The sequence below is a fragment of the Ictidomys tridecemlineatus genome, chromosome 3 (genome assembly GCF_052094955.1).
Source record: "Ictidomys tridecemlineatus isolate mIctTri1 chromosome 3, mIctTri1.hap1, whole genome shotgun sequence".
NCBI classification, from domain to species: domain Eukaryota; kingdom Metazoa; phylum Chordata; class Mammalia; order Rodentia; family Sciuridae; genus Ictidomys; species Ictidomys tridecemlineatus.
Window position 1 is genome coordinate 19,686,365 of NC_135479.1, and position 15,428 is coordinate 19,701,792.

A 15,428-nucleotide genomic window follows, 5' to 3' on the forward strand; every position below is an offset into this window, starting at 1 on the left:
TGTCTTTTAATTTTCACTGGTACTGCCCTTTACAGGCTTAGGGTGGGATCTGAAGGGGATGTTAGCTTGGTCTAGTGGATCACTGACCTTGTAATTTCCTCATGACCTCTGTGGCAGGAAGCCTGCTCGGCAGCTTCCACTCTGCCTCCTATTGTGAAAGAGAGTCCCTTTAAATCCTCCCCTGACTCAGTGCACAAGACTTTGCCCCCAGTTCTAAAACATAACAGAGATTCAGTCCTTATTTCCAGCATTTTTTATTGGCTGCCACTAATTCTGATGTGAGCACACCACCTACACTCTTCCATCTGGGAGTGAGCCCTCTAGAAGCATCCGAGCTTGTGTGGGATTGCTTAGTGGTTGGCCTTTGGCTGGGGAGGGGTTGGAAATGAAGATGGTAGCTGTAGAACTGACACCTCCACAAAGCAAACAGTTGCCATGTTTGACTCATAAATAACAACTGCATTCTCCATGCAACCCTGGCTGTTTGCCCCTCAGTACTGAAGTCTTTCTTGCCGAGTTGAGTTGGTCAGAAAAGCATCAGGTTCAGAGAGCACAAGCACCATGTTGGGCCATGGTGTGGGGGGAGACAAATGGCTTCTGTTCTGAATTCACTGGAAGGAAAAAAAAAAAGCACTGAAGAAAACTTTAAGGTGAGAAGAAGGCAAAAGTGCTGCCAGTTACCATTCCCTGGGCTCTCCCTCCCTTGGGCCCACCCTCACCATCCTGCTAACATCCCCGGCGAATGTCACCCCTTTGCTTGCCCGCTGCTCCTGGGAGCCGGTGCTGCTGCCGCTCAGGGAGTTCCTTCTCATGATGCCTGGGAGCAGGATGGGGGACAGAGAGCACTAAGTGAGGGAAGGGCCAGTGAGAAGAGGGAGGCTAGTCCCCTAGGGCCTACAAGAAAACTGAATTGATAAGGAAGGGGTTTTGGGAAAGATGGAAACTGTGCAGCTGCAGTCTCACCAGGGCCTGGGGGCTCTGAGCGCTGCAGACTGTTGCGGCGCGAGGTAGGGAAACTGCCCTTGGAGAGGCGACGCTGGCGACTGGACAGCATAGCTGCCGGGGCCACAATACCAGGTGGGGGCTGCTTCCCAAGTCGGCTGTACAAGTCCTCAATTTCCTTTTTCTGTAGTGTCTGTAATGTTTCCACCTCTGACAAGTGCCTGAGGATGTACCAAGGGCATGAGAGAGCTCTCCCATGTTGTTCCTCCAAGTTCACCTGTTGCTCCACCATTCTCCCCAGACTCACTTCTGCCGAAGATTCTGCAGCTCCGCCCAGAATTCCTCATCTTCCCCACTGCTTTCTGACTCCTCACTGCTTAGACACAGGCTGCTGTAGGAGTAGTTCATCCACACTGGGCTGGGATGGATCAGGGGTGGGGGGCTGCCCCCAACTCGGGGTTCCTTCCCATCATCCCCTTCCTCCTCAACTCCATCCCCCAGACCCTCAGTTGCCCTGTCACTCTCCGCCAGAGCCTCCCTGGTCTCTGGCCCACTTCCAGCACCATCCTCTGTGTCTGAACTCTCTGAGGTCAGCTGAGGAGTTGGAAGCTTTACAGAACTGGAGAGAGTTGGGGATGTTGGTTGCAAGGAAAGAGGTTCCGTTGGTTCCTTAGATGAAGTCACATGGAAACGCCCAACAAGCTGTGGTTTTCCCTCTGCAGGAAGACAAGGAGAGAATGAAGACAGAGAAATCTGGTAGGATATAAAGCAGATTGGGAATAATGGGCAGGCAGAAGCCTCACCTTCAGAGATGGGTGCCAGTCTGGCTTCACCCAGGAGTGGCCAAGCAGGATTTGGGGAGGCCTACAAAGTGTGGGTTCATGAGGAGGGAAATGATCCAGAATGGAGACCCCCTAATCATCCCTCTTGATTTCCTACTTACCTCACTCTCCATCTCAGCTGCTTGAGGTGAAAGGCTCTCCTGGTCACAAGGAACAAGGGCAGTGGACAGGCTAGGCAGTGGATCAGGAGAGGCTGGAGGAGACTGGGAAAGGAGCCCCGGAGAGGGGGACAGCAGGGACTGGGCCACAGTCATCACAGCCAGAGAGAAGGCACTAGCCAGAGAGAGGAGAGGGGCTGCTGTAGTGGAGGGGAGGGGAGAAGGGGAGGGGCAGAGAGGAAAAGAAGGAGGATTAAGAGTGAGCTGGGAACAACTAGGAGAGAATGGGGGTGGAGAACTGGTGGAGAGAGAACTCAGAGGAAATGGAGAGGATGGAATTGGAAACTGGGATGCATTGGAGGAGAATGGAAGTGGAGAGCTGGGGGAGTGGAGAACGGGATTTGAGGAGACCTCGGAGAGTGGGAAAGGGCTAGGATGACACGGGGGAGAAATGATGGGGAAAATGGGACTTGGAAGGATGGGGGTTCCAGGGGAAAATGGGTTTCCAGGAGACAAGGGTGTTCCAGGAGAAGTGGAGAAGGTTGCCCAGCTTCTCTGTTCTGGGAAGGTGCTGTACTGGGGCTCTGCTGGGTGGGGAGAAGTAAGTGTTGCGATTCCAATCCCCCATGCCCTAGGTCCTTCCCAGAAGCAATCCTAAGAGTGGGATACACAGTACATACCAGTGGATGGGTCTGGGAAGGGGCCTGAGAGGGCAGGCAGTGGTGGTGGCTCCTCCTAAGGGGAAAAAAAGGTGTGGCACAGTCACAGTGGGGAAAGCTGAGTCTTAGATGGAAGGTTTCAGACTGGGATTTTTAAGCAAGGATCCATGAGCCTCTAGAGTCCAGACATGAGTTTCAAGGGATTCAAAAGTATGTGCTGAAATATTTAGGTGTAAAGGGGCATGAGGTCTGCAACTTACTTTCAGGTGGCTCAGAAGAAAATTATGTATATTTATATGTGCATATACATACATACAAACAGGGAGGGGAGAGAGGAGGAAAGAATGATAATGCTGATGTCATGAAACAAAAAATTGGCAAATTGCAAATTCTCTGAATAATTCTTGCAACTTTGAAAGTCTGAAATTATTTCAAAATAATGAGCTAAAAGAAAAGTATGCATTCAACACTTTTTTTTTTTAACAAGAGTCTATGGCTTTCATCATATTTTCAAATGGGGTAAGAGCCACTGTTCAAGGTCCCAGAGGTAAAGAGGAGTTAATCCAAGGGGACTGTGGAGGAAAGAGTAGTGAACTCTGGCAGAAAATCCATTCTTCCTGGAAATGTCCAGAAGGGCCTGACCTGGGGGCTTAGTGCATCTTCAGCAGACTCGGAGGGACCATTATCTCTCTTCAACAGGGTCTCTACTCGCTGGATAATCTCCCGAATCCGACTCAGGAATCCATCTCTCTCCGAAGGCAAAATGAACTCATTATACACCTAACAAGGGTTAATAGGATAGGAAGGATACTCATTATCTCACTCATCCCTGGCCCTTGCTCTTGCTCTTTAAAAACCAACCATTCACAGTGCCATTTCTGCCAACCACCAACCTAAAACAAGTATTTACCAATATCTATTATGTGACAGACTAACACTCAAAGGATGCATGTACTGTATATACAAGATGCCTTACATATATTATCACATTTAACACCAATAACTTTCTGAGGTCGGTATTAACATCCTCAGTTTAGAGTAAAGATAACCAGTGCTCAAACAGGTTGAATTCAGGCTGTCACAAGATTTGAACCCAGGTCTACTAACTAGAATCTGAGTTCTTTATTCTGTTGCCTGGCATGCTTTTGGACATAACTCCTGCCCTCTTAGGATTTATAAACTATATCACACAGGCTCACATACACACATATGACAAAGTGAAGTAGGAAATAAGGCAATAAATGGTAAATATCACATTCAACTCCACACATATTTAGTACCTACTACATGACATGCATTGTACTAGGTACAATGTAATACATGGAAACATGAAGCAAGGTCCTAATCGTGAGCCCAAAATCTAGTGGAGGGGACAAACAAACACAAAGGCTACTGCAAGTTAGCCTCATTGGTAAGGTGCTCATAGGTAAGCTGCTTATGAGTCTTTTCTTAGATAAGGACAGATAGAAACACTACCCTGCAGCTAAGGAGAGCTGTTTCATGGATGTTCCACAACAAAGTGAACATACCAAACATTACTGAACTGTACACTTAAAAATGGTTAAAATTGTAAATTTTATGTTGTATTTTTTTTTTACCACAATAAAAAGATGCTAGGGCTGGGGCTGGAGCTCAGTGGGAGAGCCCTTGTCTAGCATGTGTGAGGCACTGGGTTCAATTCTCAGCACCATATATAAATAAATAAAGTCTACTGACAACTAAAAAATATTTTTTTTAAAAAATGCCAAAAGTCTGTTATTTATCACCCTCCCCCAAATGTTATTCCCATGAGGGAACAGGTCACACAACCCTGGGAATGGGAGAACCTGGGACAACTTTTCGGAGTAAGTCTTTGGAGCTGAACTTTACTTTGTTGGAGTAAGAAAAGCAACTATTTTTTGAGCACCTACCATAAGTGGCCACTTCTCGTGCATTATATCATATCATATCAGAACATCTTTGCAAAATGAATATTACCACCTGATAAGCAAATGAGATTCAGAGAGGTAAAGAAACTTGCCCAAGGGACTGGTGATGTTAACTCAGTGGTAGAGCACTTGCCTAGCATGCACGAGGTCCTGGGTTAGAGAGAGACAGAGAGGGAGAGGGAAAGAAAGAGAAAAAAAACTTGCCCAAGTTCACCAAATTTCAACAGAGCTGAAATTTACACTGAAGTATTTACACAAAAGCCCACCCTTTGCCAGGCATGGAGGCACACACGTGTAATACCAGCAACTCAGGAGGCTGAGGCAGAAAAATTGCAAATTTGAGGCTAGTCTAGGCAACTTGGTGAGTCCTTGTCTCAAAATAAAAAATAAAAAGACTAGGGTGTGTCTCAGTGGTAGAACACCCCTGGGTTCAATCCCCCAGTGCCCAGGGTGGGAGCTTAGAGGGAGCAGGGGGAAAAGCTCCCCTTTCATCTGTTCCGCAGTTTAGGCAGAGAGAACAGTAAAACAGCTTTGAGGCATAAGCATGGCACATTCTTCAGATAGTGAGGACTCAAGCATAACTGAGCAAGCTGTAGATGTTAAAGGCCATGCTTTGTCATTTGGACCTTACTCTACAACCAAAGCAGCCACTAAAGATTTTGGAGTGAAAAGCAACAAGATCAGATCCAAGTCTCAGGAGAATTGGTAAGAAGAAAGTAGAGGGGAATTGATCTTGAGTTCAGGGGCAAGGTCACTTTAGTTGTATGTGGTCTGAGTGGGCATGAGAGCCTAGAAGAGAAGGCTGTTAACAGTGACAGGTACCTGAGCAGATGGAGCAGAGGCAGGAAGGCACCCAGCCTCTTTAGAGGACCACTCAAAAACCAGTGTGGTTTGCTGTGCATAGTGGTACATGCCTGTAATCCCAGTTACTCAAAAGACTGAGGCAAAAAGAATGCAAGTTTGAGGCCAGCCTGGGCAACTTAGCAAGACCCTGTCTCAAAATTTCAAAAAAGGGCTGGGGGTATAGCTCAGTAGTACAGAGTCCCTGGATTTACCCTGGTAGTACAGAAAAAGAAAAAGAAATCAGTAATGGCTGGAGGAAAGACTCTAGAAGGGGTAAGTGGCCTGATGGAAGAAGACAGACTTGTGTACAGGGTGACATTTTTCTTTTTCCTAGACACAGGTGAATGACATGATGAAGATGATTTATAGTTTCTGGAGCCTGACATTTCTCTTAATGCCTTCACTGCAACATCCCAGAAGCTTGTGTCTACCTACTCTATTCTATTGAAAATAGTCTCCCACAAAGACCTTCTCCTAAAAAAAAGCTAGTGTGGTCTTGCCTCAGCCTTCACCCTATGTCACTAGAAACTCTCCTCACTCAGATTTTACTAACATCTTCCTACCTCTTTGGCTCTATCTCCATGCCCTTTAATAACTTAGTTTCCCCCTTCTAGAACAGGTGGTATCCACTGAGATGCACTCAAGTCCTATATGTCTCTGACTTTGCAGGCCCATCTTTCTTCAATCTCAACTCTGTACTGATGACTTCTAAACCCACCTCTCATTCCAAAGCATACCTGTCCCCAGGAGAAAACTCACTGCGAGGGCCAGTCCAACCCATATCCTGTTGCTATGGAGGATCTTGTCTTGGCTATCACTCAAGCTCAATATAGCCCCTTAAAAGCCTGCTTTTAACACTCACTCTCTCTCTCTCTCTCTCTCTCTCTCTCTCTCTCTCTCTCTCTCTCTCTCTCTCTCTCTCTCTCTCTCTCTCTCTCTCTCTCTCTCTCTCTCTCTCCCCTCTCTCTCTCTCTCTCTCTCTCTCTCTCTCTCTCTCTCTCTCTCTCTCTCGGTGGCCTGCTCCTCTTAGTTCTGCCAAGCTACAAGTCGCCCTTGACATCACCCCTCCCTAACTCTCTATCATATCAACTCAGCAAATATTTATTGGACATCTATTACCTTCACTGTACTATATCAACAGGTTACTAATTTCCTGAAACAATCTCAGATTTACCCCTTCTTTTCCCATCTCTATAATCCATCTTCTCCTTCATCCACATCTAGATTTTCTTTTCTTTTCTTTTGCACTGGGGGTTGAACCCAGGAGCTTTCTATTACTGAGCCATGATCCCGACCCTTTTTATTTTTTGAGACAAGGACTCACTAAATTGCTGAGGCTGACCTGAAAATTGCAATCCTCTTGCCTCAGCCTCCTGAGTCACTAGGATTATAGGCATGTACCACCACACCCAGCCACATCTGGCTTCTTGTGTTTGTTTACCTTCTAGCTGGATTCTCTACCTGTAGTCCCCTCCCATATTCTATGGCAGAATAGTCTTCATTCTTCAAAACCTTCTCTTATTGTATTACACCCTGCCTAACTCTTATGACAATCTATAATCTGTGCCCACTCCAAACCCACCTCTACATCCCACAATTTTCTTATAGCATTTACTTCCAGTGACAGTAGTTGCCTCATGATGTCCTCACAGCCCCATACTCCAAGTGACTCCCTACTTGGAATGCCTTTGCTTATGCTGCACCTCCAGCTAGGCATACCCTCCTTTCCTTTCTTATTTATCTTTCAAGACTTTGGGTAAGCCCCACTTGTTCCACTGCTGCCCATCCATGCTTTTCTTACAGCCACAGTATCACATCTAGCATGCAGTTTACATGCAGCACTTGTGTACAGCCAGTCCCAAATAGCTCCAGCTGAGGAGCCAATCCTGACCAGATAAACAGAAATCTTCCCCAAAACAAATGCTGAGATGTCTTCAGAGTCACTGTGCTCAATGCTAAGCAGGGTTTTATATTCATTCCCCTTGCTGTGGGATCAGGCGTTTCAGCACCAATACACATCAGGAGGGAGACTCTTTTTTTCCCAGATGCATACACTCTGTCCTTATCTGTCTCACCCCCCTCACCATGGCAGCTGCAATTTCTTCTGGGCTGTCCCCATCCAGATCAAATCGGAAAGTCACCATCTTGCTGTTGTGAGTCTGTAGCTGGCACTCGACCACTCTGTCATTCTGGTCTGAGACCTTCAGAGTCAAAGTCAGGAGAGGGGATGTGGTCAGTGCCTCTGTCTTCATCATGTGTTCCTACTCTACTCCAGCCAAGTGACAGTGCCAGACTGGACTTGGAGAGAAGTAGACTCTACCCCCAAAGTCTAGTATTAGAAACTAGACTAGTTGCTTCATGGCTAGTCATTTACATTATTCTGCTTTCTTGGCTGACCTTCCCCATCCACGGAAACTGCCCTCCTAGCCCTGTAGGTCATTCTCCATGTTCTTTCTTACACTAGTGACCCTTAGCCGGGATCGGGGTCTACGCCGGAGATTCTTCCCTGGAGGTCTCCTCATCTGTCCCATCCCTTCTCCTATGTCGCTGAGGCCTGATGCTGCATCTGAGGCATAGCTGGAAAAGGGAAGGGAGATGGAAGAGTCTGTGTAGACAATGGGAACCCAGAGTTCCAAATATCTCATCCTGGCACCCCAACTCATTCCAAAACATACCTGTCCCCAGGAGAAAACTCACTGCCAGGGCCAGAACGTGGAATGGACAAGGCAAAAGCCTGAAATAGGATAAGGGTTCATGAGGTCAGGGGAAGATAACTATTGAGATCCAGAGAGACCACAGCAAGGATGTTGGGAGGATAGTAGGGATAGGGAATTGGGGAAGGTAAGGACAAAAGTAGTGAATTTCCAGGACATGGGGACAGGTTAGGGAGTTGGGCTTTCAAGGAGAGAGATAGGTCATAGGCTTGGAATGGCTGGGAGCCCCCATGTAATCCCTTCTCACCGAGGGTAGGCAGAGATGGGACTCATCGGGGCTGGATGGCACCCCCCCAGGGGGCTGAAGGGCAGGGTCTGAGGCATCCAGGAAGCCAGAGGAGCTGAGGTAGCCATCAGTCTCACAATCCGCTAGTGAGGGAGGGAGGGAGGGAATCAAAAAAATAAAGGGAAGTGGTGGCAGAGAAGAGGCCCTGTCTGAGCACAGGGGTCTAGTGTAAAGAGGGAGCTGTGGAGAGTTCTTTCCCAGAGGGAGCTTCATGGCTGGGGTGGAAGGCAGGATGAGTGACAGTGCTTCTGGGTTGGACTTGTAGGTGGGGTGCAGAGAGCCAGAGTTGACCTAGGTCCACCATCAGACATGACTTACAAGTGGTAGATGAGTAGCTGGCATGGCGGAAGAGGAAAGACTGGTGCTGGTCTGCCTCTGGCTCCTCAGGTTCTAGGGGGAAGGCAACTGAGGGACCAGGAGCCATGGGAACAGTTGCTGGCAGAGGTCCTGGCTCAGGTGGGAGAGCTTCCAACTCCCTAGCTTTTCGAAGCTTCTCACGCTTTCGCTGGATGGCAGCAACCCGTTCACGTACCGCACGGGCCACTGGCTGGTAATCAGCTTCACAAACCAACCCCAGGGCTACCTGGAATTGGAAGAATGAGGAAGACAGTGTGGGATCCCCCTCGAAGATCCAGCGGGACATCTTGAGGATAAGGGAGGAAGAGAACCATTTATTGATTAGTCACTCTATCCATTAATTGGCAACTCCTTAACACTGTCATCATTAAGTCCTTCCAATAACGTTGTGAGATAGGTCTTATCAGCCCATTTTAGAGAAAAAAAATTGAGTGACCAGTTCATGTAAGTCAGTGGCTCTTAAAGGGGGAGAGCTTGACAAAATCTAGAGTCTTTTTTTTTTTTTTTTGTACTGAGGATTGAACCCAGGGGCACTTTGCCACTGAGCCACACCCCCAGCCCTTTTTACTTTTCATTTTGAGATCGGGTCTTGCTAAATTGCTGAGGCTGGCCTCAAACTTATGATCTCCCAGCCTTAACCTATCCAATCATTGGGATTATAGGCATGTGCCACAATGCCCAGCTGCAAAACATTTTTAATCATCACAACTACAGTGTAGATGCTACTTCACTTAGTAAGTAGAAGCCAGGGATTCTTTCAACATCCTACAATGCACAGAACAACACAAAATGTCAGTAGTGCCAAAGTCAAGAATCCCTTGTACATACTCAAGTAGGGTTTGATGTCAGATCATATTGGGCTGTGCTGTGAAGAGCTGCTGTTATGCTACATTCAAACTGTCTCAGGTTCTTCACCCACCTTCAATGATCCTCACCTTAGCAACTGCCATTTCTCTATTGAAGATCCCATCCTCTCTCCCTTTCCCCTACTCAAGCCTTCCTAAATCTCTCCCCATGTTTCTGCCCTGGCATCTTCAACCTCCATTTATTCACACACACCCTCTTCCACCAGCATCTATTCATCCCTCTTCTTTCCTCATTAATTTCAACTGTTAAATTTATTGGGTGAGTAGCGGTAGTAAATACAGGTGATCTGACTGCAAATTTAAACTACCTGAGTTTAAATCCAGATTTGCCACTTACTTGGCATCTTGGACAAGATATTCAACCTCTTTGAACTTCCGTTTCCTCATCAATAAGTTAGGATAAAATTACTCTTCCTGTAGGATTGGTAGCAATGATCAAATGCATTTTAAAGTACTTTAAACCATATAGGAATGTAGGCTACCACATGCCAATGCCAAACACTGTCATGGATAGGGGCGCGGGGGGGGGGGGGTGACAGTCTCTGTCCTCAAGGAGTTGATAATCTAATGGAGGAGAAAGACCAGAATGTATGCATACAACTAGACCCACAGCTTGAGGGCTACTCAAGGATGCACTGGCATGAAAAGAAGCTTTTAATTTTGATTCTAGAGGGGAAGCCTTAGTGAAACCGAGGGTTCTGCGTATACAGAAAGGAGGGGGGGGGGGAAGAAGAAGAAAAGCATAGGGGAGGGGAAAGGTGGAAAGGAAAAATAGGTAAACGGCATTCCAAGATAAACACATCTGCAGGAGCTAAAGCAGGGGAATTCGAGAATCCAGGCTTTTTCTGGAAAGAAACACTGAATGTGTTTGCAGGTGCATTAGGACAGGAGAGGCAGGGAGACACCTGTAGGAGATGCCACAAAAGTGGGGAGAGACCACCTCCTTCCGCTTCAGGGTCCTCTGGTCAATGCCAACCCGCCCTTTACACGCTCAGCCACAGCACAGTCTGACCTCCGCTCACCATCTCCTGTGCCACCTCCTCTGCCGCGTCCCGGCCCAACTGGAAAAGGAACTCAATGGCCTGGTTGTCCCGCGGGCGCCCCCCGTGTCGCGCGCCCTCCATACGCAACCAGAGCTTGAGCCCGGGTTTCTCGCCGTCGTCCTCCTCCGCCAGCTCCACGTGCACACCGCGCTCCTCACGGAAGAAGGCGTGGGCCAGGAGATCCTGGATGGTGAACCTGTGAGTGGTTCCGCGGTGAGCTGAGCCCCACAGTGTTTGCACCTCTTCCCCACCCAGCTCTTCCCGGTACCCCACCTCTCATTCTTATCGGTACGAATGCAGCCTTCAATGATCTCCTTCACCTCGGGCATCTTCACTTTGTAGAAGCTGTTCGGTTTTGTACCCTAGGAGAAGGGGTTGCTTGACGTCTCCGGTCCTCCACACCTCAGCTTTCTGCTAGACACCCCCCAACACACACCCCGGCTCTAGTGCGGGCAGCAGTGCAGGCATTCACCAAAGCTTGGCGACTACTACTAGAAGATTTTAATTCCAATCCTAGTCCTTAGGGCTGGGGGTGTAGCTCAGCAAAGCAAGCACTAGACCCTGGGTTCAATCTCTAGCACCAGGAAAAAAAAAAAATTAAAAGTTCCTCCATTATTAACAGTGTGACCTTGAACAAGACTGACTGTTTTATTTGTAACATGCAAGATAGAACATTTGCCTCCCTCAACTTGCGGAGCAGCTAGAAAGACTGGATGAGAGAATGGATATGAAATCCTTTGTAAAATTCTGGGAACCCTAGATATATTATTAATATTATCAGCTTGCGGGGATTGGGGGAGGCATTGTACATCCAATATTCTTAAGTGTTCTCTAAGGTATCTTTTTCTTTGTGAAGGGAAAGGGCATTGATCACCGGCTAGCTGGGGCAGGAAAATGAGAGGGGCATCTGGAATCCCTCCTCCCCTAGCCACACCTCTCTCACCGAAGTGACCTTGCGGTAGATTTGCGCAGCATTTTGGCACTCTGAATAGGGATACTCTGAGGTAGCCATCTCCAGCATGCACATGCCAAACGCGTACACATCCACTGCCTCATCGTACTTTTCCTCGTACATCTCGGGGGCCATGAATTCCGGGGTCCCTGTAAGATCCACAACAAGGATCAGGCTGCCAAATCTTCCTTCTGACCTCATCCCTCCACACGGGCATATCATGGGCTAGGAAGTGCAGGGGCAAACCCAGGAGTTCTTAAATGCAAGTGACCAACCCTTGCCTATAATGTGTGTGGGAGGGATGCCATAGATCTCCCCAATTCCTAATTCGTGTATCTCTAAAGCTCTGCTGGGAAGGGAGGATCCCATTTCTCTTCTGAGGTGGGGGAGATATTAATGGCAAGGACCCGCCTGGAAGGACGCACCAATGACGCTTTTGGCGAAGGAGGCGCGCTTGAGCGTGGCCAGGCCCAGGTCCCCGATTTTGACGGAGCCTGTAGGGCCTGTGATGAAGACGTTGTCACACTTGAGATCCCGGTGCAGTATAGGGGGGACCCGGGAATGTAGAAAATGAAGTCCCCGGAGAATTTGGCGGCTCCAGCGCTGAAGGACTCTTGGTTTCATTTCGCGGAACCTTCTCAGGTACCTGGGAAAGGGTGCATAACCAGGGCAGTGGTGCAGGAAAAGTAAGCAGGGGAAGGGCTCCCACTGAGAAGTTCCCCTTCATCCCACCCTTGCCTCTGCACCTTCTACCAGCCTTTTTCTAGCTTAGCTCCACACTAGGTCCCTGGGAGAAACTTAAGTTGGGTGTGGTAGATAGCCATGAGATTACAAAATGGGTCTGATGATAAATAGATAGGGCCACAGCCAAAGTGTTTGTGGGAAGGGATGACTAACTGTCCCAAGCATGGGGGAAAGCTTCACAGAGGAAAAACTTGTATCTTGCAGGAGAGGAAGTTCAAGTGTGAAAAGGGTAAGGGATGGAGACTTTCCAGGCAGAGAGGACACTACCCTCAAAGGAAGGGACAAAGCAAGTGACAGGAGAGGGTGGGAGGAGTTCCTGAGAATTCTGGAAGTCTGGATCTTTGGCCGAAAGCAGAGGAGGCTGAATCCTAAAAATTTTGGAAATGGGTTAACCAGTATGGACATTACCCCCAGGGACATGAGAAACCTAGGAAAGATCCTCCAGGTTGCAGGAAGTTAGGAAAGCTCCGAGGGAGGGCAGAGCCAAGTGAGGCCCTTTAGGATACTGCTGCAGGGAAGGATGGGGTGGGAAAAGCCCAGTGTGGAGATACTGAAGAGGAACTTGGAGACTGTACTGATAAAGGTGAGGGTGTAGCAGAGAAGAGAGATGTCTGGAAAGACACCTAAGATTTTGACTGAAGTCCAGGGTGGACATTGCTATTCATCCAGGCAGGAACATAGGTAGGTTGGATGGGAGACGGTGAGCCTGGTTTTGGACCTGGATGTAAAAAATTTGTGCAACCTGGGAAAGTTCAGGAAGCAGTGGGGAGACAGTGAGGAGATGTTCCACCCTTTCCCTCCCACCCCGGCCAGAGCTCACGTCTTGAGTGTGCCCGAGGTCATGAGTTCTGTGACCAGCACGATGCAAACCTGGCCCCTCAGCACCGACTTCCAGGAGTCATAAAAGCGGACGATGTTGGGGTGCTGCAGCCCCTTGAGCATCTCCACCTCTTCGGAGAAGCGCTGCCGCTCAGCCCGAGACAGTTTCCGAGTCTGTGGAATGGCGAATGGGATCCCATTAGGCCCAGAGAAGGATGGGGCACCTAGAGTGGAGCAGGGGGAAAGGGTGATGGAATCCATGGATGGGGTGGGGATGATGGGATAGTTAGCCCAACGGACTGTAGACCCAAACTCCTTGTCAGTCCCTTAGGTTTGCTCCAAGAACACACCCATCCTAGGCCTGGGGCCGCCCCTTGGACCCCCTGCTGGACACAAGCGCCTTTATGCAGCCCGGTCCAGGAGCCCTGAGCTCAATAGCGCCTTTGTGGCCGCCCTGGCCTGTCGTGGGGCGGGAGGGGTGCCTCGGGGGCTGGCAGCAGGCGGACCTCAGGCAGGGAATTGGGGCCGGCAAGGGTTTGGCCCCAGATACTGGGAACTGCTAGATTCAGACAGAAGGCGGAGGTTGCAGAGGGACGTATAGAGAACGAAAAACTCTAAGACCAGGCGCCAGGAGCCCTTCCCCACCACCACCATGGCTGCCACGCCCCCCTCTCCTCTCCCTCCCGTACCGGGTTTGGCCTCCTCTGTTGGCCTGGCCTAGAGCCTGGGGCGCGGCACTGGCAGGCGCAAGAGGTGAACCCAGTGCCAGGGCCAAAGTGAAGGGAACCTTCCCCCAGGCTCTGTCCCCCAATCTGAATCTGAAGCTTCTGACCAGAGTCAACTGGGTTCTCCCCATGCAAATGCAGAAGAGTAGCAATAGGAAGAAAGTTCTGCCAACCAACATCTTCCTGAAGTCCAAGAGCTTAGAGCCTTTGGGTCTGGTAAGAAAGAACCCAGGTAGGCAGAGGGATGAGAAGCAGGACTGAAACTCAGGCCAAGGCTGGAGCTTCCTGTCCACAGGCCTTCCCCACTACTCCAGAAGCAGCCTGGGAAAGAATCATTCTGTGGAAACTGCCCTAAATCCTTCTGGAGATGGAGAGGAGAAGACCCTGACCCAGCTCCTGATCTCTAGCATCCCAGTCTTTTGTTCAGCAGAGGAGAAGGGGGAGCAAAAGGCTCAGGGTCACAACGGAAAGTCTCAGGACTTACAGAGAAACGATGGGGAAAGATTGTGGGTATTCAGGGAAGGAAATTGGTAGGGTGTCCCCACCCAGATCTGAACTGGCTCCCCCATCCTATTTCCCATCCTAATTTCCAACTGTCAGGGATTTGCAGAGAGATTTTAAAATGAGAATGTCCATGCCCCTTGGGGAGCTACTATATACTATCTTCCTGTTTCTCCTGAGTCCAGCCAGTCAGCCAGATATCTCAGTAAGGGCAGGGATTTCTGGGCATTCAGCAGGAAAAATACATCCTTTCCTTGATTCCATCTGCCCAGTCTCCCATCCTAATACCTCCAAAAGGTCCCATCCCGAGGTGCCACAGAGGGGGCACCCAGCCGCACCTGCAGCTCACACCAGGCCACCTCCACCGTGGTGTCAGTGTCTAGCCCTCGATACACTGTCTTGAAGGAGCCACGTCCAATCTCAATGTCAAACTTGAGGTATCGGCCGTCTGGGGATGTTGCCACAGCCTGGGTCTCTGTGTCCTCCTTTTCTTCTTGCTCCCGCTGTCGCTCCCGGGCTGCGGCATCTGAGACTCTCGGCGGCTCCCCAGACCGTGAGCCTCCTGCAGATCCCGTAAACTCGGGATGCACTGAATTCACAGTCTTCACAGGGGCTGCTCCGGTCCGCGTGCCCTCGGGGAGCTCTTTGAAGCAAGGTGGTGGGCTACTCGAGAGACCCGGAGGAGCAAAGTCAGGAGGGTCAGGAGGTTCCGGAACGGGTGTCGCTGGCTGGCACCAAGAGCTCAGCAGACCCAAGTCGACTGAGCTGCGGCGGGTGACACGGGAAGAGCGAGGCCGGGGCTCAGCCTTCCCAGAGAAGCGGCGTGCTCTGCGAGGAGGGGGCCCGATGCGGGGTGGCCCCGTAGTGGAGAGAGACGGCGCGGGCAGCAGAGCTAGGTCAGCCTCGGTCTGGGACATGGGGACCGCGTTGTCCGTGGTCCGGGGTGCCAGCATGGGGAAGGACCGGGCGCCGCTGACCAAGCCAGATGACGGAGGAGGAGGCAGCTTGACAGGCTGACTAGCTGGGTGCGCAGCTATCCGGCTGAACTGTAGGGGCCCCAAGCCCGGGTTGCCTACTCGCGGCCCCGCCCCCGGCCCCGCCTTGCGCCC

At 49.8% G+C, this 15,428-nt stretch overlaps 1 protein-coding gene across 8 annotated transcripts; it reads right to left on the minus strand.

Moving 5' to 3' along the window:
• Positions 1-238: 238 nt before the first annotated feature.
• Wnk4 (WNK lysine deficient protein kinase 4) lies at positions 239-15,384 on the minus strand. 8 transcript variants are annotated; one of them, XM_040268750.2, is made up of 19 exons: positions 14,658-15,384; positions 13,095-13,267; positions 11,956-12,176; positions 11,522-11,679; positions 10,852-10,940; positions 10,558-10,774; positions 8,631-8,895; positions 8,274-8,395; positions 7,988-8,046; positions 7,772-7,889; positions 7,397-7,513; positions 3,184-3,321; positions 2,563-2,617; positions 1,886-2,466; positions 1,746-1,806; positions 1,250-1,658; positions 964-1,163; positions 720-817; positions 239-611 (listed from the first exon to the last, which is right to left on the minus strand). In XM_040268750.2, the coding sequence occupies exons 1-19, from the start codon at positions 15,270-15,272 to the stop codon at positions 609-611; spliced, it is 3,699 nt and encodes a 1,232-aa protein (XP_040124684.2). In that variant the 5' UTR covers positions 15,273-15,384; the 3' UTR covers positions 239-608. The 8 variants fall into 8 exon arrangements, with proteins under 8 accessions (XP_040124684.2, XP_077897134.1, XP_077897133.1 ...); XM_078041008.1 differs by having other exon boundaries at positions 762-817; positions 1,075-1,163; positions 1,886-2,469; XM_078041007.1 differs by having other exon boundaries at positions 750-817; positions 1,075-1,163; positions 1,886-2,469.
• Positions 15,385-15,428: the final 44 nt, after the last annotated feature.